Genomic DNA, 22,614 nt, shown 5'->3' with positions numbered 1-22,614 from the left:
AGAGAAACTTGGACAGATCTTCGACTGCCATTTTGTCTCCTTCTTGACAGTAGAAGATGTCATGAATGGCATGGATTATGCGTGGCTTGCATTATACAGTACGCAAGAATGCTCAGCAACTCGGTCAGTTGCCGAGCCGTCGATTTGCCCTCCACACAACGCAATTCTTGGAAGGAACCCTCTCGGCACGGCGAGTAAAGAGGTCACCATCGATACTCTGAAAAGAATACAATATGAAGCATCACAGCATAGCAAGGCAGCTCGGAGGAGAGACAACATGCACAACGAATAATTAATGTATGGCAATAGATAAGGTCTAGCCTATTTGGAGTATCTATATATCATGATTATTGGAAAACCTGATGCGAGCTCACTCGACCTCGCGCCAGGGTCTGTCCACATTACCATCATCGTCCGCATCCGTGGATATCATACCATCCAGAGTTAGCATCTCCATCCTTCGAGCAAAATCGTTCATGTCCGAAATGGCGGAATCCCTGATCGTTTCATCATATCCGCCAGCTTCGTCGACCGCCTCGCGTGTATCCCATGACGGTTCGTCACCAGTCCACCCGCCGTTTTCATAGACGTAGTTGAGAAATGAGCGCCAGAGAGGATCCAATGAAAGCACATTTGAGTCGCCGATGATGATGAGCAGCGCTTGTGCACGTGTCACCGCAACTATGTTGTCGATAGCTATCAGTTAAAGGCATCGTTGAGCTGGAGATGAGCCATACCATTGAAGCGTCGAGGATTGGCGACAAATCCAAGTGTATGTCTCAGATCATACTCTACAAACTCTTGACTTGAACGAACAGTTGATATAATGATCACCTGGCGCTCCTGTGCAGGTGAAGAACATCAGAGAGTTATAGCCGCAATGGCTTGTGGTAACTACTGACCTGCCCCTGAAACTCCTCCACACTGCCAATCTTTACCTCATCTGCGACACCACGCAATGCAGTGCGAATCTTCATGCATTGAGCGTGATATGGGGCGATGACACCAATCTGGGCATCGGCTGAATTGGAGGTCGTCAACATCTCGACATATGGGACGAGGAGTAGAGCGCTCACTGATGCGGAAATATCTGTCGCTTCGAAGACGTTGGACGTAATCTTTCACTTGCAAGACCTCGTCTATGTTGAAGAATGAAGGAGAGGAAGCCTCACGATCGTCTTTGCCAGAAATCGCATGCATAACAACAGGGAACTTCTTGTTCACAAGTAAAGGGGAACCCAAGAAGGAATCAATGACGGTGGGACTGCCACATGGTTGCAAATCGCCCTTGTAGAACCTCTCATTGGGGAACTTCAAGATGGTCGGATGCGATCTAAAGTTTTGAACCAATTTGATGACCCTTGAGACATGAGCGAAGTTCAGCGTCAGCAAATTTTGCATAATCAACGACGATCACGTACGAAAGCCCACGGCCGGAGATTTCATCGTACGCTTGACGCTGCATCAATCGCTCCAGATAGCTTTTCTCGAGCCCTAGTGCCCGTGCAACGCCAGAACGTATGATGGGCCCTAGTTGCTTGGGATCGCCGGATAGCACAATGTTCGTATTGTTGTCCGCCATCGTTCTGACTGCCACCATAACTTCGGGCTCTGTTGCCTGGCCCGCCTCGTCCACAAATATGTGTGTGAAGTGCCCGCGTGGCATTCCGACTCCGTGAGCGAAGGAAGCAGAGACGCATGTAGAAACGATGACGCGATAGCGCTTGAGTACACCGACGGGTGGTGTGGAGAAATGGTTAGACTGCGGGGATGTATAGCTGTACGGGAGCAGTTCATCGGGAACTTGATTCTTCTGCCTGGAAGGCGCGTAGAACCTGAACATCTCGCTCGTGCTGAGCATCGAGAGACGAGACGCGATGAGGTCGGCCGCGCTGTTGCTCGGCGCACACACTAGTATGCGAGCGCGAGGATTTAGGCGTTGGATCTGGCGTATGCACTCGACCACTGTGATCGTTTTTCCGGTACCAGGGCTGTTGCGGTGAATAGATGAGCATCTCAAGTATGTACTGACAGAACAGACAGCTCACGGCCCAAAGATCACGAAAGGTGGCGAACCCGCCGGCTGCTCGCTGATGGATGTGATGGCCTGTAGTTGAGGGGGATTGCTGATGATAAGACTGTTATAGATGTAGGCCCGTATACCGATGGGAGATGGGATTGCCGTTGTCACAAAGTGCGCCTGCTCCGGCAACAGTACCCGATCGGGGTCGAAGGCCGTATCCAGAGCCTGGTGTTGGCGACGCAAAGGGATTCGATTTAACTTGAAGCGAACGTTATACAGTTGACTCGGCTGATGACCTTGGAATGAACCATGGAAGCAGAGCCCCACTTCTTCCTTATGAACCACATGGACGTGCCCTTCATACCAGCGCCCTGTATCAGCGCCGTGTGGCTGGACTAAGACTATGTCGCCTGTTGACTCGTCATAGGTGAGGGGGCAGAGCGACCAACAGACACTCTTGAAACTCACCGACAAGGACGCTCGGACGTTTCTCCGCCAGACCTGGAACCGATAGACTGATACGGCGTTAGTGAACTATTGGACTGGACGTGGACGAGCTTACTAGTAGTACTGGTTGTACTTCCTCATTTGTGCATCGGGTATGTCGTATATCTGCAAGTCGTTTCTGCCAATCAAACAAGTCAAATGTCTCACTAGCAATATCAGAGGCTTGTGACGCACTCCATCCTATGCTCTTCTATCCATAACAATGTCTTGAAATGGCGACTATGATTTGCGCTGTTCAACACTCGGGGAAGTTCCGTATCACGGAAAAAGGCTATCTGTTGATCTAGAGAACCTTGTGCAAGAGCAGCCGAGATCCTCTTGGGAATCTCAGCCCACGGCAGCTTAGTCACGTACGGGACCGCACGCAATGCAGGCGGTGGTACACCAGGTATAACGTCCAATTCAGGATCGCGTCTGGTTCGCTTTCGAGGAATGTAGGGGGCGACAGGTTTGAGCAGATCATGATCGGCTTTGCTTCCTACCGTAACTCTGACAGGCCGTACGATGATGAAAGTCTTGTTAAGCGCAGTATCCCTGAGCACCAACTCAATGCGGTCCTCATATCTTCCTCGGAAATGACGCTGAAAGCTGACTTCGATATTAAGCGGACGACCATATATGATCGCTGCAGGATGAGCTGGAAATGATAGCGAAAAACTACACTAGTTCAGGAAGAGATCATCATGAACGTGGAATTCACTCACGTGGATGGCCTACGCGGCGAGCTATTCGACATCTTCACATCTTCTAGGATGAGTTGCTCCAATGGTACAGTGTTGCTTACACTAAGTGTCATTCTCACTCCTGTGCTCGCAGACTGAAGTTCGACAACACCAAAATCCAGCCCATCTTCGCCATGGGAGACGTCTACGCCGTGTTTGTTCTTTTCGGCTTCATCAACCGCCGCCTCGTATTTCGTAAACAGCACTTTCTTGACGTGTGAGGGCGAACCGAGGTGAAATTCCCAGTGACTCTGTCGAACGTTAATACCACAGACGTTACAAAAAGTATGCCCAGGTAACGTGGCTTCCTCCTCAGGCTCGACGGCTGGATCCACGCACTGCACCTTCGCATGTGCTTTGTGACGTTTGCCTTCTACATGTGTTATCCACCCAAAAGCATGTAAATTAGTATTGCAGATCGAGCAATGATATATTACGGAGCGGCCGAGGGTCTTCTTCTTGTGCACTTTGCCACGTAGGTGAGCCCGATAATCGTTGGATGTGTAGCAAAGGACGCCGCATAGTCTGCAAATGTGTACATCGTGACTCGATGGGCACGACGGGAGCGTACACGCTCCAGTCGACAGGAGTTGCGTGCAAATTTGGACCATGACGATGAGCGGGGGAACAATGGCAACCACTGCTTTGCCACGACTTCTTTTGTGTGTACCATATATATGGTGGGCGCCTGCATTTTCCCTTGTGTTTATCCTCGAGGCGAGTGCGCCTAGCTCTGTGATCCTAGGATGCCGCGGGGAAGAAGAATCCTAACTCGGAAGTGAAATAGAGTTCAACGTCAACCCTTCGGATGCTTTTAGCATGGCGCAACTTTCTTCTGTAGTGAAAGGTGGTCATCAAGACAATGAGTTGTGATCCTACATTGTTAGCGTCGCCTATTGAGCATTTTTCATCGCAGAATGAGAATGCATAAAAAATGAACCTGTAAAAGAGGATCCTCGCGCGCTTTAGCACTGGCCGTCGCTAATTCCATCCTCGGCACGCGGACACAGCGCTGACCATCTCGGAAGTCGGGTCTTCTTCAGGAAAACAACATAAATGACCTCATGCCGAAAATGGCTAGAGAAAAGCACAGTTACCGAGTCAAGGCATACCGAGCTCAAATCGTCAGCGCCTCCAGCAAAGATGCACTGTTTTCCGTCGTGTCCCAGATAGAGCTAAGAAGAGGACTCAGCACACGGGAACTGACGCTCATGACTCACGTATTGCCTTGATGGAATCGCGACGCCCAAATCAACAATTTATAACTCGCCATGCCGTTCCAAGTGGGAAAGTGTTGTATGATAAGGAGAACACGCGTTTGACGATAGTCACTATCATAGTGATCACGGACTGTGATAACTTAACGCAGCTAAGAGAATGCCTGACGCTTAGTGCTCGACATCATGCATTTGTTTTGGATCCAGGATCGGAAAAGAATGCATCGTAGAGAAGACAGATCAAATATCGAATACAGTAACATAACGGATCAAGAGAACAGCTTGTTGACCGACGTGTTGCCCTCCTGGTTCTTCTTGAGAACCTGCGAATACAAAAGATGGTGAATAAATCCATCAAATGAAGCGGGAAGCTGCATCATAGAAAACGATCTTACCTTCGCAACCGCAAACTCGAAATCCTCCTGTGTGACATGTTGCCTCCGCTCCCGCAATGCATACATACCTGGAGATACTTGGTGAGAAGAACATGGCGGACGACCGAAGATAGCAACTTACCCGCCTCCGTGCAAATTCCGCGAACCTCGGCTCCTGAGCACTGACCCATCTTCTCCGCCAAAGCACGCAAGTTGATACCACGTTGCAAAGACATCTATGAAAAAACACCGTCGTGGATACTGCACTCTACAGACGCCTTCCAAAATACGAACCTTTCGAGAATGAATGCGAAGAATGGCAACGCGGGCCTCGGGGCCCGGCGGCGGGAACTCGATCTTTCGATCAATGCGACCCGGCCGGAGCAGCGCCGAGTCGAGAATATCTGTAAGTAACTTGAGAACCGGCAGAAGACACATGGCAATCGCACTCACCAATTCGATTTGTTGCCATGATAACCTTAATGTTCTTCGTAGGCTCGAATCCGTCAAGCTGGTTCAGCAGCTCCAACATCGTCCGCTGCACTTCCGAGTCGCCACCGCCCGATCCGCTCTCTCCTCTCGAACTACCAATAGAGTCGATCTCGTCCATGAATATGATGCTCGGTGCATGTTCCCGCGCCATGACGAACAGCTCGCGGACCATCCGGCTGCCCTCGCCGATGTACTTCTGCACGAGCTCGGAGCCGGAGACACGGATGAACTTGCAGTCGGTGTGGTGCGCGACAGCACGCGCCAGAAGTGTCTTGCCTGTTCCGGGAGGTCCATAAAGCAGGACACCCTTTGGCTGCGCGATACCGAGGGACTCGAAAAGCTCCGGGTGCTTGACGGGCAACTCGATGACTTCCTTGATTTCCGTAATTTGTTTGTCGAGACCACCGACCATCTCATATGTGCTGTCGGGCACCTTCTCGACCATCATCAGGGACACAAGTGGATCGACCTTGTTGGGGAGGATCTTGTGTATTGTGTAGGAGTCCGAACGGAGAGCGACGCGTAGTGATGGCTTGAGAGTCGTGACATCGATGTCGGGGTCGAAGTCGACAACTGTGTGTATTCATAAGTAATGATGCATGATTATGACCACAGGTAACTCACTATATTTGCCCTCAGGCTGCACCTTTACCAACACCTTGTTCTTACCCATAGCTCTTACCACTTCGCCAACATAGCTGCCTGGCTCATGGAGCAGCTGCAGCTCCTCACGAAGCAGACGTACTAGAAGCAATTGTGAATTATCGGCTTAGGATCACTTTCATGTATGTGGCCATCCTTACCTCGAGCATTGAGCGCGTTCCGCTGTGCCTCTAACCGGCGCAAGTTCTGGGTCTTCTGATTGATGTCGAGCTCCGAAGCCTCGATCTTCGCTTGGTAGTAGGACTTTATGCCAACGGGTTGTGAAGGTGTGAGAATAGCTACGGGCATGGCGAGGATATGGAGTGAGGGGATGAACAGGATGACAGACTGAGACTGAAGTCCGCGTCAGGTGCGCTAAACGCTCAAAGGACGCGTACTACATCACGTGATCCAGATTCTGATCGTACACAAGGGGAGGCGTCGATCTCGTCGGTCAAACCCTTCGAGTTGCACTCTTTTGACTCGTCTTTCATCTGCATACCTTGGAAGGACAGAATTTAACAGAATGCCTTCTGGGCACTCTACAGACCACTTCAGCGAGATGTCCCACGGATAGCAGGTTTTTTAGGCTTCAAGTTCCTCATGCTAGAAGGGCGAAACATAATCCATCTGGTAATACCCGCAAATACTGCTCATTTTAAGGGTTAAGCACGCTAAGCGAATAGTCGCCATTCATTAGAAGCGACGATGACGCTCTTGGCACCGTCAGCAGCGCGGATGCTACGTAGGAAACCTTTCTGGCGTGCTCTGATGGCGTGCCGTTTCGCACGAATTGCAGGGAAGTCCCTCCAGATTGTGACAGAGCCTCCTGACGACGTATTGAATTCAGAACTTGCTAGTGATAGGCTTACTCAGCATAGCTCCATCTGTTTGGCTGTCGGCGGTCTCCGCTACTTTCTCAAAATTCCCTTCCTTACGCTCTTGAGAGATGCTTGGGTCAGCAGACCTACGGCCATATCGCCCTAATCAAAGCTCGTATGCCTCTTTTGATACATATGCAGATCACAGCCCATTGCGAACTGCAGCCCAACGTAATAGACAAAGTCTGAGTCCGTGTCTTTGGGCTTCGTTCGCCTCATGGGGACTGTCCCTTGTTTCACGTCTCCACTCACCAGGATCGGTCACTCTAGCCTCTTTACTGAATAGCTTATCGGCGTAAACGGCGACAACAAAGTGATTCGATAACTTCTGGAAGCGGACCTGTCCGTGCGAAATGGGGTGCATATAGGACCACAGAAGGTAGAGGTTTCACAATCCGAAGAACCGTCCACAGGATTTTGAACAACTCTATTCGCATGGTGAGTAACCGATAGACTGCGAGACAGCATACGCCCGTGGAGGGTCCGGCTGCTTTGACGGACCGCTGCCATAGGCTTCGTTGGCACCGCTCATCACGAGGTACCTCTTTTGATGTGGGCCCATTGTCTTCCGTAGGGCCCAGACGCCATTTTATGACCTGGGAAAAGAGTCAAGCCGACGTCACCTTTGCTGCTGGATGACTCACATCCCGTACTTCCGTTTGAGCTGCGCCCACCCAGGTGCAATGCTTTTGTGTTGACGGACGAACTCGTTCATCTCTTGCTCCGGGATGCGATTGATGTCCGCGCGATCCCAGTAGTGCGTTGTTGCGAAAATGATGTCTTGAGCATCGCGTTCGAGTCCCCGTCTATGCGAGGCGTGATTTGATCATGAGGACTGAGGGGAAGAACGGACGGTGCTTACAGTGTCCAGGCCTTCAGCTTCGCCCTGATGAATTCGGATATTGTTAGAAAGGGGACACCACCAATCACCATCACTGTGGTTCCGTCGAGCCGCCTGGGACCTTGCTCGCCTGCAGGCAGTATTTCAATCTATATTTGTAGGAGAATACACACACTGTGAGATGTCACTGCACAGATGCGGAGAGACTTACGTCAATGACAGGAATGAACCGGCGGTAGGTCGCATGCAAACTTCATTTGTCCGGTCACTCAGTGGACATTTGCACTCTCAGGGAGACGTACCGGCTGATCCACGGCGATACTGTTGTCGTGAAATCTTCGCTTTTCTCGCAAGCCTGTCGTACTCTGCGGAAAGGGTGAGTGCTTCCCCCTTCGACTATGCAGTATATTTCCTGTACTACATCAGCGATATAACAGACAGGAAATAGAACACACTTACATCGGCATGGGTTGCATTGGACAGAACGGCGGTCAGAAAATTCCCATGAAACGCATGAGGAACTTCACGCTCCCGCAACAGCGCCGACAGTGCCGCCGCAGCCTCCACAAGCCGGCTTGTTTCATGCATGCTCGAGCGAGGATCCAAAGCAGCGTCGAGCTGCAGCCATCGCATTCATGTACTGTGCTGAGGCCGCGAAGTCGATCGAGAACCAAAGCGAAGATGAGGGTGGAAAGCCAGAGGCATTGAGACCCGGTGCCTTTATCAACGGCCGATGGAAGGACAGCGCCGGGGAACGAGAGGCATCTGATGAGGATACGAAAAACCTGCCGGCCTAGCTCGTTCGTGCTACATATCGAGGACATGCATCTGCCGCTACCGTTTGAAAGAGGAACACGTCCTCATCACATGTCCATACCACGCGCTCTGGTTGGTCCGGCGAACATAGCGTTGTGCCGTCAGTCAATACGAACGATTGCGAAATTTATTGCACATTCGCTATCTGCTGTAGACACAGCTCTTCACTGAATGCTTCATGCCTGCGAGCGATCCGTGCATACGCGGGAGACGAATCGTCCCGGGTGGTCTCCTCCGAAAGAAGTGCTCTGCTAATTCATCCGGACTGAAGTTCCCACTCCCGACATTGCGGAGTAGCCGCACCCTCATTTACGCTATAGACTCTGAGTGTGTGACCGGAGGACCGTGAGGGTATGATCTGCAACGCAATAATTGCGCCCTTTGACTTCACTTTCCCGAACGAGCACGCTAGACGCCCACCGCTCAGGTCGCGGGCGCTTGTGCGCATGCTGCTTTGCACGTTCTGCTGTTCGTCGACCGGTGCTTTGTGGCTGCATCGTTGCTGGTTCTCGACGCTTCCCGCGCATGCATACGGTGCTCTGCAGGGCGGTAGCGAGCCATGTAAGAGGCTTTTTGGGCGTGCCCTCTGCGCGCAGCCTTTCTCGCGGTCTCGCACAAACGGCTGGTCTCCGGAGAACCTGTCACCAGTATACCCGCTCCAGGTTTTCTGCGGCTTCTTGTTTCACGGCTCTTTGTTACGATGACTGGGCGCATAAAAGATCTGCAGCTCCATGCTCGACTTGTGCTGTCCTCCGGAGACATCTGTCTTGGCTGCCGAAGCTCTCTCCGCGCCCGAACGAGCCACCTGATGAGCTCCCGGGGGAGCATGAGGAGTCCGTCAAGATGGCAATTATGGCGAAGAAGATGCAGGAGCGGCCTAATCCCGACCTCATGCTGAGATGTGAGTTCTAATGCGTTGCTGCGCTTCACACCTTCTGACCGGCGTGCAGGCACGATCCTGGACTCTGAAGGTGCGTGCTGAAATGCATTGAATGGTGGACACCATTCAAACGATTTCGTGCGGTGAGGGCAGGCAATGTTACGACGGTCTCCGGTCTATTCAGAAGGGCGGATCTATGCGCAGAGCACCGTCTGAACGTAAGTGAAGTTCCTTCCATAGCAGTGTGCATGTTCTGAGCGTCCAGGACACAGCCCCGTGACCTTCGTAAAATTGACTCGAGGATCCCCAACCTTGTCCCCACCATCCTCGTGCGGAAGGAAGTCATCCTCGTGAGTATCTCGTCCGCCTCACTTCTCGTATCGATAGCTCGCATGTGCGCGATGTGCGGATAGTCGGCCGCTTCTCGGGCGTCCTGTGTGGAGTGGGATGCTGGAGATATATATTAGCTGTCTGCGAGGCTGTTCTGCTTGCCGAGCGCCAGGCGAGCTATCAATATGAGAGCAGCTGCGCACATCTTATCGTCAGGTTCTGATTTGGAGAATCATTTCAGGTGAATATATTGCACATTCGTGCACTTATCAAAGCCGATGCCGTCGTTTTGTTCGACACGTTCGGATCCGCGGACTCGCGGGTTCATTCATCCTTTCTGGAGTACCTCGAGGTACGCACTCGTGCGCATCTCCCACATTGCCCCTGCTCACGGGCTGCGCGACTCAGCAAAATTTGAAAATCAAGAGCTCCGGCCTGCCGTATGAGTTTCGGTGAGCGCCTCCTGCTGGTCTATGCGTGTCTGGATGAACATTTTCTCACCATTCTAGCGGCCCCCCCTCTTACGTAGCGCGCTGGAGTCGATTCTTTTATCGGTGCTTGGTGCTCTGGAGACGGACATGGTGTTCACCCGCAATCTAGTTGGCGGGTTACTTGTGGAGCTTGAGGATGATATAGATCATGATCGGTTCAAACGGCTGCTTCATTATTCGAGACGGTTGGCAGGTTTTCAGAATAGGGCAAAGCTGGTACGGTGTCGATGATTGTTGCCCTCGTTTGAAACAATTCTGAATTTGTTGCGAGATAGGTGCAAGAAGCGTTGGAGGAAGTTCTTGAGCAAGGTCAGTTTGTACGTCCTAGCCGGGTACTGCTTCGTGCTGACCCTATCGTTCTGTTTCCCAGACGAGGATCTAGCGGCGATGTATCTGAGCGATAAAAAGAATGGCACGCCACGCGCGCCAAGTGACCATGAAGAGCTTGAGGTCCTCTTGGAGTCCTTCGCCAAACAAGTGGAGGAAATTGTAAATGAGGCGGAAAGTATTCAGGTGGGTGCATGGGCTCGTGGGCTCGCGAACGTGTTGACACGGAAGCACGTTCTTTGCACAGAGCAACGTGCAATCGACCCAAGAGATCGTAGAACTATTGTTAGACTCTAATCGTAATGCCTTGCTTGCGCTGGATTTGAAGGTGAGCACTTGCGTTAGGTGTGAACAGGAACATGTCTGATAACAAGGGGCGTTTACGTATAGGTATCCATATGGACGATGGGCATTGGCGTCGGCACGCTGCTGGCTGGGCTATTTGGCATGAATGTGAGCGGTGAAATCTGCATTGTCCGCGGCGGTGACTGACGGAGCTCGTTGTTCACAGCTGAGGAGTCACATGGAAGAACACGACTGGGCCTTCGGCATCATGTCCACGTTCAGCATCCTCGCGGCCATTGGTTTCGCCGTGAGCGGCTTACGGACGTAGGTGGTTCATCATACGTAGGTGCCGATCGATGTTGATCTTCCCGATGACCGTAGGCTGCGCAAAATCCGCAAAGTGGGCCTGGCGTCGAACAATGGCAAGGCAGGCGCGCGTGCGAGGGGGCGCTGGTTCCATCCGCTGCGGGACGCACGTCGGACACCTTGGTCATGACGATGAGGATGTGTGCGGTGTAGATGTGCATATTTATCTCCGCCTCTGCCGCTTACCACCACTTCATTGTCATTGCTGCACATTATCCGCGAGGATACTATACCGCACACAAAACCACTGCATGCATGCTAACTTATCCAAACATCCTCTTTGTATAATTATAAATTTTGAAAATGATAACACCATCTGGCGAGGGAATCGGATGAATATTCTTCTTGACGAACACCGAGGATGATGCTGTGCTCCTCCCAACGTACCTTCCATATTTGGACCCTTGACTTCCAAATGCGGCAACCCTTCGTTCTCGACTCTAAACGTGTCTGAAACGAGGTTTCATTCTCCGCTGCGTCTTCTGTAATTTGAGTATATAGAAACACGCGTTACGAATGACTCTTGCAACCTCCCTTCTCGTCCCCCCCTTCCCCCCAATCCACGATCCCCACCGCGAACACCGCGGCAGAGGCGCGAGTTTCGGTTACCGATATTGCTGAGCGCACAGGGGTTCGCGTTCAATTGCGGGGACATTCAGACGTCGTGATTCTCTCGAAACGAACTGCACTTCATCGTACTTCATTCGATCATCGCTCACGCTGCCGCAGAAAACCGGGGGCACAGTCGACAGAGCTAAGGCAATGATGACACAATCGAGAAAACGCGCGAAAGGGTACGTTTACGATCCGGTCAAGCATCCCCCCTGACCCTGGGACGTCCCCCCTCAACTTGTTTCCGGACTGCTTTGCTTTGCGGCTGAAACGCGGGGGGGTCGACCTGGTGACTGCTAATCTGACCTCAGGGCAGGGCCGTTCTAGCCCGTGACAGCATATTCTTCGGCTAATGCCGAGGGGCCACATGCTCTCGCCAGAACTTGTCAACTTGTTCCCTTGCTGACCGCCCTACTAGGTGTGAACGTTCCGATCTGCGTTCCACACAGGTTCTGGAGAGTTTGCAGCAGTAACTCCGCCCGTTCGCGCGGCTGTCAAGGTCAGTCTCAACGCTCATCTTCCTGAGCGTCGACCCATGCCCTCTACCCCTCGCCGCGAGTGATTCACCACTGACCCCTGCACCGCCATGTTATCAGGTCTTCTGAGGCGCAATTGGGGCCTCCGCGGTTCCGGAGAGGATTTCGTGACACTTCCGGGCTCAATTCTATCTGTTGCAAGCAGCACCAGCTCTGACGGTGCTACACTGGTACCTCCGTTGAGCAGTGCGACTTCTGCTTCTGCCAGTGCCACAGTGGTCCCCCCGCTGAGCAGTGCAACTTCTGCTAGCACTACAGCGGTGCCCCCGCTGAGCGGTGTCTCATCTTCTGTATCCAGTACTGCTGTAACTCTTCCCCTCTCGATCTTGTCGACGTTCTCGTCTGATACGTCATCCAACGCGGCAACCTCATCGAGTACGTCTGCAGCTTCTTCGAGCGCGATCTCTCCTTTCTCACGTCTTCGTTTTTCCATATCGTCCGGTCATCAAACGACGCTCACCTCGACGATTACATCGACTGCGACGACCTCAAATTCAATTCCAGGCTCGTCGAGTACTGTAACAACGCCTATGTCATCATCAACTTCAACCCCGGTGACCACCGCAGCCGTGTCTACCTCTTCACACAAGCATGTGGGTGCCATCGTGGGCGGTGTGATCGGTGGCGTGGCCTTCGTTCTACTCGTTGCCCTAGGCATCTTGCTCTATGTGCGCGTCAGTCGACAGACGCCCAGTCGTTCGCGCCGCCGCTCAATGATCGAGGGTGACGCGCGCGGGTCCAGGCCGCTCGGCAAATGGGACGGGCTCTCATCCCACGATTCGACTGCAGAGAATGTCCTCGCCAGCGCAAGCTTCAAGCCGAAGCGCCTATCGTCCTCAGCGTCGAGGATGCAAGCAATCACCCACAAACATGCCGGATTGTCGCCCGATGCGTTCAGTATGCCGAGCAGTGCGGGCCACGACACCATCCTTGGCGCGAGCGCATCGGATGAGGGCGGCTTCTCCATGAGTGAAGAGACTAAAGTGGATCACTACCCGCGGAGCACAGAAGACATCCCTGTGCCATACACTTCAAGTGATTCGTTCAGACGCGGCCGGATGCCCTCGACGGGGCAGGATTCCCGTGCCATCGCGCTCGAAAAGCTGAGCACAGGCGGACACTCCGGCCTGCCGAGCCCGCCTGGTGCACATTACGATAGCGGGTTCGGATCCTCCCCCACCGACACGCCCTACACGCCTAATATGAGCCCTATCTCGCCGACCACCTCGCCCGCCACCGGACGCGCCGTGCGGAGGCAGACGACCCGCAAGCCCGTCCCGTCGTACAGCCCTTCGCTGATCATCAACCAGGCGGAGCCGAACTTGAGTCCCCAGGCGAGCGTGATCGCCACGGACGACGAGTCGAGTGGGTCGGGTGCAAGCACCCCGAGAGGAGCATCGCACTCCCGCGAGGATCTGCGTCGTTCATTCGGGCATCTCCCGCAGTTGAGCCACAAGGCCAGCTTTGGCATGGGCGACTCGCGTCCTGTGCACTACCTGGTGCCGGACCCGCCGCCGGCTGCTCACCCCCGTCGCTGAACGAGCGACGAAAAGATAGAAACCGTGTAAGTAACCCTTACGGGCGCGCGGACCTAACCTCACTGCGCCCGTTCGCTGTTTGCTGGCATTCCGATTTGGTTTGCTTCGTATCTATGCCCTCATCTATATGACTCCAAGGACCTCTTACGACTACGGGGTCGCTAATCCTGCCGATGACTTCCCCCCTGCCATCCGCCTTCTGTGCTGACCTGCTTTCTCCCTGCTGTGCTAATAGTCCCTTCGCCACGCCTTTGACACTTTTTCTTTACCTGATGACTCATGACGTGGTGTAGACCTGTCGTTACTACTGCTTGGTTTGCCTACATGCTTCCCCCTTTACGAGATACGAGAAAGTATATTCTACAGAGACAGACTTGTTGTTGCCTGAATAGCCACACTTCCTAAGTACTGTACGCGTTGATGCTGTTGTTTGGTTGAAATTGATATGGACGGTGCTGTCAAGACTGTCCCAGACGCAATTCAACTTCTGCTAGCTCTGCAGTACCTACTCTCCTAAGTCACAGTGAAGATAGCAAGGAGCACAAGCCTAATGAATGGGTATACATCTATACAACGGCAGCTGTGCTCTGGCGGATCGTCCCTCGCAATGCCTGATCACACTCCAGAGTGATGCGGAATGATGGTGACGAGTGCGCTTCAGCAGTCTCGACCGTCATTGCAGAGAAATCTCCTCCGTCTCCCCAATATCTTCGTCTGCCGAGTCATGCACCGGACTGTGCACTACTTCCTTCTCGACAGGTGGAGGCGGCGGCACCTCCACGCTCGACGGCGCGACAGCGCTCACCGCATTAAGGCTCGCCTCTTCCGACTCGGGGGTCTCCTGAGCGTGCACGGGAGCCTTTTCCTCCTGTGGCGGGGTTGGCGCTTGAGCCGGTTGCTCCTCGTTCTCTGGCAGCGGCGCAGGCGGCGGGAAGCGGAAGTCCTTGCTCATCGTGCCCTTGCGCGCATGCCCGGGCGCGTGCTCGTCGTGCTCCACGCTGAGCTGCTCGACGTCGTGCTCCTCGGGTGTGGGCTCGAATCTCGGCACCGCCACGGGTGGAGATGTCGTCGACACGCGCTGTGAGGGGAGCGACTGTCGGTTCGCTGTGCGCGTCTGCTGTGCGGATGGGGAGCCAGGCGAGCCGCGGGAGAGGTTCGCTTGGGACATGGACTGTGGCCGCGTGAAGGTGATCTGCGCGGGCGGGTTTGCGCCGAGGTAGTATGGGTGGATGGGCACCATCCTGCAGGTCGATTGGGTCAGGATAGGGTAGAGTGAGGGAGACAATACACGCACTTTTTGGCAGAGTGGCACGCGAGGACCCAGTGTGGCTGGACGACGGGTATGCTGAGCTGCAGCGCCTTCTGGTACTCGACGCCGGGCGCAGAAGAGAGGCCACCGGGGGATGATGCGGCAGCGGCGCCGGGAGTGGCGGCGGGAGTCGTGCACACGAAGTGGGTCGTGTCGATCTGGATCTTCTCGCTCCAGCACGCGCCCATCTCGCGGAGGGCCATCTTGGCGTTCTCGAGAAGCACGGCGTCCTGCACGTTGCCGAAGCAGACGGAGATGCCGGAGGTGTCGGCCATGGTGTGCGTGCGCACGTGGAGGACGTTCGAGGGGTGGATGCCGGCGGAGGTGCGCAGGACGAGCTGGAAGGTGTACTCGGTGTCGATTTGCAGGCCGGAGAGCTTGGTGGAGGTGTTGGTGAGGGGAGAAGGGATCGCTGCGAGCCGTTGGCGGTTGCGGTAGATGTCGAGAGAGCGGAGCTTGGCGGCGGCCAGCTGGAGGGGCGGCCACTCGAGCGTGACGGATGTTTGGGTAACGTTCCGGAGCTGCAGGTGATGTCATGTAGATGTGTGTGTGCGTGCAGGTGTGAGATGGGTACGTACTTCGAGCTTTGGAGACTGGGGGGAGCGGGTGCCGTACGTCTGCAGGATGTCATCTTGCAACTGCCAGAACTCAGCGTCGCGCTTCTTCTCCTCGGCAACGTTGCGCTGCACCGATATGTTGACTATCGACCCGGTCGTCGCGCCGGGTGGGAGAAGCAGCGAGGGAAACTCGATGAGGTGGGCGCGCTCCCCAAGCAGGATCTAAGAGGCGGAACGTATGCGAGTAAGGGCTTGACGATAGTCAGGTGAAGGCACGCTTACAGCCATTCCGGCATCTGCGCGAACGTTGTCAATCGCTCTGGTGCATCGCGATATATGACGGACTCGCCTAGCTTCCCCACGGTGAACATGAAGCTCTCTTGTGGATATCCCATTTTGTCCTGATTATGGAGTTGTTCTGCAAAGTACGCTGCAACGGTGGCGTCACCGCCTGACAATCCAGAAATATGAGGGAACTGTCAAGTGAGCTACATTTCGTTGATATGAAGTATGACTGTGATACCTCGCAAAGACTGCAAGCCGCTGAAGGAGATGGTTGGCGACGAGTTCGCGGTTCTGCAGCAACTTGGGTTGTGGCCAGCTGCGTGTCTTGCGCCCACGTGACCACCACGATCCTGCTCAAGCGCGCTGCAAGTTATTCCTTCCTCCATCACCATGTCCGACCTCCTGCCAACACCAGGTTCTCAGCCAGATACCACTCCCGAAGCTGAAATCTCACCACAGCAGGTTGTTTTGCTGCTTGTGGGCCTCGTCGGCTCCGGAAAGGTGAACACGACGCGACCCTCCTGCGCGTTCCCCACGTCTAAGTACTTCATCGCACCAGTCCACCTTTGCGCAGGCCCTCGAGGCGCATCTCCCGCACTTCCGGCGCTGCAACCAGGACGACCTCGGCGATCGTCACGCGGTCGAGGAGCTCGCGCGGCGAACCCTCGTCGAAGGGCTCTCTGTATGTATCGACCGGACGAACTTTGACGAACGGTGCGTCACATTACTTTGATTGTTGTGGATGTGCTTTGGGTGGTGCGAACGCTGCGCCTGAAAGAGCTGATGCCTCGTAGGCAGCGCGCGACGTGGATCAACATCGCACGCGAGTTCCCCGGGACGCAGGTGTGGGTGCTCGTGTTCGACACGCCGTACGAGGTGAGTGCTCCCCGCGCCCGCCATGCCGTATCAGCTCGCTACATCTTTACCCAAGGTATGCGCCGAACGCCTACGCCATCGTAAGCTTTCCCACCTCTTCTATGGTCTCGCTCGTAGGCGCATCTTCTTATTCACACAGGCGCGGACCACCCCACGATAAAGACCCCAGAAGTGGGGCTCTCCGTCCTGGCCCGCTTCTCCTCGCAGTTCCGCGCGCCCGCGCCGCATGAGGGCCACCAGCGCCTACTCGCGCTCCGCCCCGCCGACCACCCCGCGCCGGAGTATGCGCGCGAGGACGTGCTGGCCATCCTCCGGCGCGTGCGCGATGCCCCGCCCCCAGAGGCGGGGGAGCGTAATCAATATGCGCCAAGGGGTGGTTTTCATGCTAATTCTCGCAGAGGTGGTGGGTACCGTGGGCAAGGTTATAATGGATCCAGGGTCTACTCCGCACGTGCCTCATCGACTGGAGGAAGTCGGGGCTATGGCTCTCGAGGAAGGTCGTACGGTCAGCAGTATGACTATGATAACAATTCTGGGACGCGAAGTGACGATCAGCAGTCGTGGCGCTCCCGTCCGTGAACCACAGGGTCGCGTTCTCCTTGCAATTACTTATCCAATCCATTATCAATGCGTAGCGACCCCGCACCGTTCTGACGATCTTTTGTGTACTGGTATACGGATGTCTGTAGTTGTACTAATGGTCTACATGCTTGCTTGGTGCGTTTCGTACAGCACATGCCTCCACTTCCGGGTCTCCAGCGTACAGTCTCCAGCGAACACACATCTCTATGGCGGAGCCGCCGTCATCCCCGCGACCAACCTCGCCACCACCTCTCTCGCCATCACCTTCAACCTTCCTTCCCCACTCCCACCTGCACCCGCCTCAGCAAAGCTCCTCCCAAGCCTATCCGCGACGCGCCTCACGCCCTCATCCGCCCGCGCCCACTCGCCTTCGACGCGCTGGCGCTCCCACCACTCGCTCGCGGCCGCGCGCAGCACGGGATCGCGCATCACTGCGCCATGCGTGTAACGCAGCACCGCGAGGCGTGCCATCGTCTGCTCGAGCGTTGTGCGTGCCTCGGCGAGCGGCGCTGGACGTGGCCGCGCTCCGGGCAGGGAGTGCGTGAGGAGCGGGAGGAGGAGAAAGAGCAGGTGGCGGATTGCCCAGAAGTTGTCGTGCCACTGAGCAACGCTTGAGCATAAGGAGACAGGCTCTAGCGTGATCTTCACGAGCAGAAAGCGCACCATGAAGACACCCGCGCCATTTCGAGGGATCTGAACGGGTGCAGCCGCGATGAAGTACCCCTCGAGCACCGCGGCGCAGACAAGCGCGCCGACGGCGTGTGTGCGCCAGCGCTCACGGCCGCTCCCGTTCGCGGTGAGCAGGCCGAGCACGACCGCCTCACGGATGTAATCGAGCAGTGCGTTGGAGACTGCGAAAAGCGCGTACTCGTCGAACGTCTTGCAGTGTTCACAGTTTTGGACCACTTCCTGGCCAAATCTGCACGAGCGAGCAGCGAGCGATGCAGTATTTAAGTCAGTATGAACGGAGTGTGTTCAATAGAGAGGACGCGAGCAAGAACCTGACATAGAGTGTGCGCATCTCGAAGGACGCGAGCCGCGCGAGGAGCGCCTCGAGCGGCTTGGGCAGTTGCGCGCCCGCTGGGAGTCCCCCGCGCGTTAGAATCATGTGTCGGATGCCCTCAGTGGGTGCGGTGAGTGGAAGGTGCAACGCTGAAAACAGGTTGGGCGGCCAGCGGAGGAGGACAGTGTAGAGGATGTAAAGCGTGTGGAGGAGGACGAGGAGGGTGAGGGCGGCGCGGTAGGGCGTGTGCGGCGGTGATGGTGGCTGATTGCGCCGGATGAGGTAGAGCGAGGAAACGCCGATTGCGATGGACGCAGCGAGGAAGGCGTCGAGGGAGACGGTGATGAGTGGCATCGAGGGCAATTGCTGCTCGTCTGCGAAATGTTGCGACTACTTCGAGGCTGTGTGCGCCCCGTGTTTCGATCCAGTAAAGTCAAAATATTAGCACCCTACCCTGCGCAGAACCTGAAAGATCAAGCTCAAGAGCGCAGTGAGGACATGCAGGAGGGTGCGGAGGCCAGGATACGCGCGAGCCTCGAGGAGAGGAACGCCACCGTGAGGCGGATCGAGGTCACGTGCGCCGTCATGTACTTACGCCAGTCGCGTCTCGTCTATAGTGTGAGGTCCCTTTTGCCAATACCACCATGTTCTCTGTTGCGAAACCGTTCTTTAGACAAGCTATCAGGAGCGGCGCTGCGACGGCAGCGCCCGCCGCGCAGCATAGGCTGCTTTCCTCGCTGAGAGGATGTGCAAGCAAGACGTCCGTCCACACGCGACAAGAGGGAGCACGAATTTCATACAGGCGTAAGTCCTTTGCCAGTAACTTCTAGCGGACCAAAGCTGAATTCAGTTTCTTTGATTATGGTAGGATGGGCGAGCTCCACAACAGCTCACTCAACAACCACCGACCCAGCAGAAGCAGAGGCTCTGCAATGCCTCGAAGAGGGCACGCAGAAGCTGGAGGATGGCGACGTGCAGGCCGCTAAGGTAGGCGTTCTCCTCTTTTTTCCCAACGCTCTATGACTTACAGCACGACCTTCCAGGCTCTTTATCAGCGCAGCGTCGAGATCAAGCGTACCGCAAGCTCACTATTCAACCTCGGTGTCACACACTACCACCTCAGTGAGCCTGCACCATCCTCACCTATATATGCGCAGAGGAGGCTAATGGAGCGCCCCAGAGGAGTACGACGATGCCATTGCAGTGTGGAAGGAATCGATCGCGTTACAGCCATCAAGCACGGACGCGCACATGAGTACGTTCGTTCGCGCTTGTCTTTACCAACTACCTGCTAACTCTGGGACAGACATTGCAAGCGCATATATCATCTCGCCCGTTAGCCGTCCTGACCTTGCCTTGCACCATCTCAGGTGCGCGTCCTTCCCTGCACCTCGTCTACTCAGGTGTATCTGACTTCCTCCACAGCGTCGCAGCATCACTCGCACCAGATGACGCTGAGATTGCGTTCAATCTCGCCGCAGTCCTTGAATCCTGTACGTCCAACGACTTCATATCCGCGTGTAATTTGAAGCTGAATCTATGTTAGGCGGCCGTCTGGAAGAGGCACTCAAATACTACAAACGCAGCAAGACGTACGGCGTCGAGCGTGCTGACGTGCACATCCGAAATGTGGGTCCAGCTAGTTTGAAAAGTCTGTCGGCATCATGACTCACGATGCGATTGAGTACAGGTCAGCGCAAAGATCCTCGGCCAGAAGATGAAAGCGGCAGAAGAGGAGCTGGCGAAGGAGCAAAAGGAATCCAAGAGTGACTCATAAGGCCGCATCGGCGGACCGTATCTTTCCTACTTCAGCCTCACCCTCATCTTCCGTGGGATCAAGTTCCTCGGAGCAGAATGTGTCTCCAGGAGGGAGAACCGAGTGAGCACGCCAAGGCCACAGCTTTGTCATAAGGTATTGCTATTTAATCCAGATTATCAAGCGTCCTTGCAAAGATGTATTAACGCGTAAGTAACGAGATAGGAAGGCGTGAAAGCATGGCGATATGCGTGAGATCGTGTAATACCAGGGTGCGTGGGGTCGTGCATTCAACGGTGCTGGCTATAGGGTAGTAGATGATGTATTCATGTCTTGGGACTCTGCTGGCTCCATGCCTTCCAGCGGGTATACAATGTCCTCCTTTAGCTCCTCTTCCAGGGCCCTGTGGCCTTCTGCAGTTAATGTGGGTATCCCGGAATCGATGTCGTTCTCAAAGTATCTCGGCACAAATCTGAAGGGATAAATCAGTTCGCTTCAACCAGGAGAACAAGTCGTAGCCGGAGACTCACTGTATGCCCTTCTGCTTCCTCTCCGCGGCCTCGTCCCGCTGTCGCTGCTCAATAGCCTGCTTGTGCCTCGTCGCCTCGCCATACTCCTTCGCAAGCAGCCGCGTCGTCACATTGTCCCATAGCTTCCTGCTTTCGTCGGGCAGCTGCTTCTCAAGCGGCCGCACCGCCTTTGGGATGACGTGGAGCGTCGACAGGTCGAGGAGCGTCGCGGGCTCGTTGCTCGCCGCATTCGCGCGCCTCCAGCGGATGCGATGCTTCCACGAGCCATCGAGTGTCGCGAGCACGCGTTCGCGTGGGACATGCTTCACGCGCGTCCACTCCTGGTGCGCGCTTCCACGCGGGTCGTAGGTGTGGATCACGCCCTCGACGAGGAAATGCGCCTTGCCTAGCCATGACTCCTCCTTGTACTCGATCACCGCGCGCAGCCGTTCGTCGTCGTCGTCGTCCGCGCCACCTGAGCACTCGATAATCGTCGCCTCGCCCATCGTGATGTAGAAGCTGCCACGGAACATGCCATTCACTGCGCCGATCGGGTGTGTGATGCGATACGTCTCGCCCTCGCCGGGCCCGCCGGTGAGCTTCACGAAAAGGCCCTTATTGTACGAGCCGGGCACAATGCGCAGCGCGGTGCCGGACACCTTCGCCGAAATCTGGTCGACGCCCATGAGCTCGACATTGCGGCTTGGGCAGCGCGCATAGTACGCGGAGATCGGTGGATGGTGCGACACCTGCTCCGTGAGGAACGCAATCCTCACGCGTGGACGCCCAGCCGCGTTAGGCACATCATCTGCCTCAACGAGCTCGGTCCGACTAGACGCGTCGTCCGCGAGGTTGAGGTTTGACATGTCACCCTCAAGGCTCGAGCTGCCAAGGCTTGGCGATGTCGCGGGCGTGCTCTTGCCCGGGGTGGACATGCCGACGCTGAGCGCACTGATGACGCTCCGCCCGCTCTTTATGCTCCGCCCGCTGATGCTCGCTGTTTCGGACACGCAGAGGCGGGAGTTGCGCGGGGACGCGGGCGCAAGGGAGTAATCGGACTCGGCCGCGGCAGGCGTGAGGAAGAGGTGTTGTATGGGCGGCTGGAGGGGATCGGACGGGTACGAGACGGGTATTACATCCCAATGCGAACGAAAGTGCTCGCCAAGGACAGAGTTGTATGGCTTGCATACCTTGCCGCGCTGCGAGGGGGGGAGTGTGAGTGCCAAGAGAATCACGCGCATGTGCATCGGACACGCACGATGAACTTGAGGTCTTTCGAGAAGGCGAACCGCAGGACTGCAAGCATGCGCTCGAAGGGATCGTCAGAATCGTTAATGCTGGCGAATGGCGCATGTTAGACTACCGATGGGCGCAGATGAGGAGAGCACATACGCCGCGAACAGATCTGGGCGGTCGAGATAGTGCCAGTATTCCAGGTTTGGAATGGGCTCTAGCAGTGATGCTGGCAGTGACAACCGCCTGAACACAACGATGAGCATCCATCCAGGCGTGCAACACGCTCCATGGACTCACATCGAGGCAATATCCTTCACTCCGAGGCATTTCTTGAGCAACTGGACAATCATCTTCAGCTTGCCGCTCTCGCCAGCATCGCCCGTATCCGGCACAGTGATGGGTTGTACGACAACATCGTCCTCCAATTGCGTGTCGTCCGGCGGGGCCATAATCTCAAGTCGTCCAGTCGTGAAAGTATGAAGGCGGAAGAGAGGGGTGCAGGGGAAAAAAGAAAGGATGAGATAGAAAGGGCGCACCGTAGTGGTCTCGGCGGCGCAGCTGTAAGTATCTCTGGATGGGGTGGTTATGTAGCGCCACCAAAGCAATAACGTTGGCTTACGT

At 55.2% G+C, this 22,614-nt stretch overlaps 10 protein-coding genes across 10 annotated transcripts; 4 read left to right on the top strand and 6 right to left on the bottom strand.

Moving 5' to 3' along the window:
• Positions 1-166: 166 nt before the first annotated feature.
• On the bottom strand, positions 167-4,018 carry LAESUDRAFT_687878 (P-loop containing nucleoside triphosphate hydrolase protein). Its single transcript, XM_040905971.1, has 10 exons — positions 3,235-4,018; positions 2,705-3,187; positions 2,586-2,648; positions 2,492-2,538; positions 2,049-2,433; positions 1,422-1,991; positions 1,077-1,360; positions 903-1,021; positions 738-843; positions 167-681 (listed from the first exon to the last, which is right to left on the bottom strand). Exons 1-10 carry the CDS (start codon positions 3,861-3,863, stop codon positions 371-373), a joined length of 2,997 nt encoding a protein of 998 aa, XP_040758412.1. The 5' UTR covers positions 3,864-4,018; the 3' UTR covers positions 167-370.
• A 473-nt stretch (positions 4,019-4,491) lies between these two features.
• LAESUDRAFT_732087 (26S proteasome regulatory complex ATPase RPT6) lies at positions 4,492-6,330 on the bottom strand. The gene is made up of 7 exons (XM_040910167.1): positions 6,139-6,330; positions 5,960-6,079; positions 5,297-5,908; positions 5,138-5,247; positions 4,986-5,079; positions 4,865-4,932; positions 4,492-4,792 (listed from the first exon to the last, which is right to left on the bottom strand). The coding sequence occupies exons 1-7, from the start codon at positions 6,284-6,286 to the stop codon at positions 4,739-4,741; spliced, it is 1,206 nt and encodes a 401-aa protein (XP_040758411.1). The 5' UTR covers positions 6,287-6,330; the 3' UTR covers positions 4,492-4,738.
• Positions 6,331-7,133: 803 nt separating this feature from the next.
• LAESUDRAFT_732086 (uncharacterized protein) lies at positions 7,134-8,437 on the bottom strand. Its single transcript, XM_040910166.1, has 6 exons — positions 8,159-8,437; positions 8,002-8,111; positions 7,911-7,950; positions 7,721-7,848; positions 7,503-7,664; positions 7,134-7,454 (listed from the first exon to the last, which is right to left on the bottom strand). The coding sequence occupies exons 1-6, from the start codon at positions 8,330-8,332 to the stop codon at positions 7,448-7,450; spliced, it is 621 nt and encodes a 206-aa protein (XP_040758410.1). The 5' UTR covers positions 8,333-8,437; the 3' UTR covers positions 7,134-7,447.
• A 921-nt stretch (positions 8,438-9,358) lies between these two features.
• LAESUDRAFT_764430 (Mg2+ transporter protein cora-like protein) lies at positions 9,359-11,324 on the top strand (the record flags this gene model as incomplete). Its single annotated transcript, XM_040913434.1, has 13 exons — positions 9,359-9,416; positions 9,466-9,486; positions 9,549-9,613; positions 9,668-9,745; positions 9,967-10,077; positions 10,134-10,177; positions 10,255-10,432; positions 10,492-10,525; positions 10,587-10,729; positions 10,791-10,871; positions 10,934-10,996; positions 11,055-11,152; positions 11,210-11,324. The coding sequence occupies 13 exons, from the start codon at positions 9,359-9,361 to the stop codon at positions 11,322-11,324; spliced, it is 1,089 nt and encodes a 362-aa protein (XP_040758409.1).
• A 1,207-nt stretch (positions 11,325-12,531) lies between these two features.
• Positions 12,532-14,217, top strand: LAESUDRAFT_532294 (uncharacterized protein). Its single transcript, XM_040902841.1, has 3 exons — positions 12,532-12,717; positions 12,847-13,038; positions 13,134-14,217. The coding sequence occupies exons 2-3, from the start codon at positions 13,009-13,011 to the stop codon at positions 13,878-13,880; spliced, it is 777 nt and encodes a 258-aa protein (XP_040758408.1). The 5' UTR covers positions 12,532-12,717; positions 12,847-13,008; the 3' UTR covers positions 13,881-14,217.
• Positions 14,217-16,323, bottom strand: LAESUDRAFT_532227 (uncharacterized protein). The gene is made up of 6 exons (XM_040902840.1): positions 16,270-16,323; positions 16,096-16,197; positions 16,029-16,042; positions 15,768-15,968; positions 15,175-15,710; positions 14,217-15,121 (listed from the first exon to the last, which is right to left on the bottom strand). Exons 2-6 carry the CDS (start codon positions 16,139-16,141, stop codon positions 14,554-14,556), a joined length of 1,365 nt encoding a protein of 454 aa, XP_040758407.1. The 5' UTR covers positions 16,142-16,197; positions 16,270-16,323; the 3' UTR covers positions 14,217-14,553.
• A 158-nt stretch (positions 16,324-16,481) lies between these two features.
• LAESUDRAFT_630024 (P-loop containing nucleoside triphosphate hydrolase protein) lies at positions 16,482-17,306 on the top strand (the record flags this gene model as incomplete). The annotated part of the gene is made up of 5 exons (XM_040903382.1): positions 16,482-16,532; positions 16,591-16,745; positions 16,826-16,907; positions 16,963-16,987; positions 17,047-17,306. Coding segments are annotated over 5 exons (573 nt in total), but the record flags the coding sequence as incomplete, so codon positions are not given.
• LAESUDRAFT_732080 (uncharacterized protein) lies at positions 17,256-19,010 on the bottom strand. The gene is made up of 3 exons (XM_040910165.1): positions 18,491-19,010; positions 18,153-18,408; positions 17,256-18,089 (listed from the first exon to the last, which is right to left on the bottom strand). Exons 1-3 carry the CDS (start codon positions 18,844-18,846, stop codon positions 17,694-17,696), a joined length of 1,008 nt encoding a protein of 335 aa, XP_040758405.1. The 5' UTR covers positions 18,847-19,010; the 3' UTR covers positions 17,256-17,693.
• Positions 19,011-19,119: 109 nt separating this feature from the next.
• Positions 19,120-20,557, top strand: LAESUDRAFT_732078 (TPR-like protein). Its single transcript, XM_040910164.1, has 8 exons — positions 19,120-19,296; positions 19,361-19,479; positions 19,536-19,614; positions 19,673-19,747; positions 19,799-19,862; positions 19,918-19,985; positions 20,039-20,121; positions 20,183-20,557. Exons 1-8 carry the CDS (start codon positions 19,137-19,139, stop codon positions 20,267-20,269), a joined length of 735 nt encoding a protein of 244 aa, XP_040758404.1. The 5' UTR covers positions 19,120-19,136; the 3' UTR covers positions 20,270-20,557.
• Positions 20,240-22,558, bottom strand: LAESUDRAFT_708629 (uncharacterized protein). The gene is made up of 5 exons (XM_040906693.1): positions 22,291-22,558; positions 22,150-22,236; positions 22,016-22,094; positions 20,779-21,956; positions 20,240-20,720 (listed from the first exon to the last, which is right to left on the bottom strand). Exons 1-5 carry the CDS (start codon positions 22,440-22,442, stop codon positions 20,552-20,554), a joined length of 1,665 nt encoding a protein of 554 aa, XP_040758403.1. The 5' UTR covers positions 22,443-22,558; the 3' UTR covers positions 20,240-20,551.
• Between the last annotated feature and the right edge of the window lie 56 nt (positions 22,559-22,614).

This window comes from Laetiporus sulphureus (genome assembly GCF_001632365.1).
Source record: "Laetiporus sulphureus 93-53 unplaced genomic scaffold LAESUscaffold_76, whole genome shotgun sequence".
NCBI classification, from domain to species: domain Eukaryota; kingdom Fungi; phylum Basidiomycota; class Agaricomycetes; order Polyporales; family Laetiporaceae; genus Laetiporus; species Laetiporus sulphureus.
The sequence above is the reverse complement of the archived record's forward strand: the minus strand, read 5'-3'. Positions and strand labels throughout refer to the sequence as shown.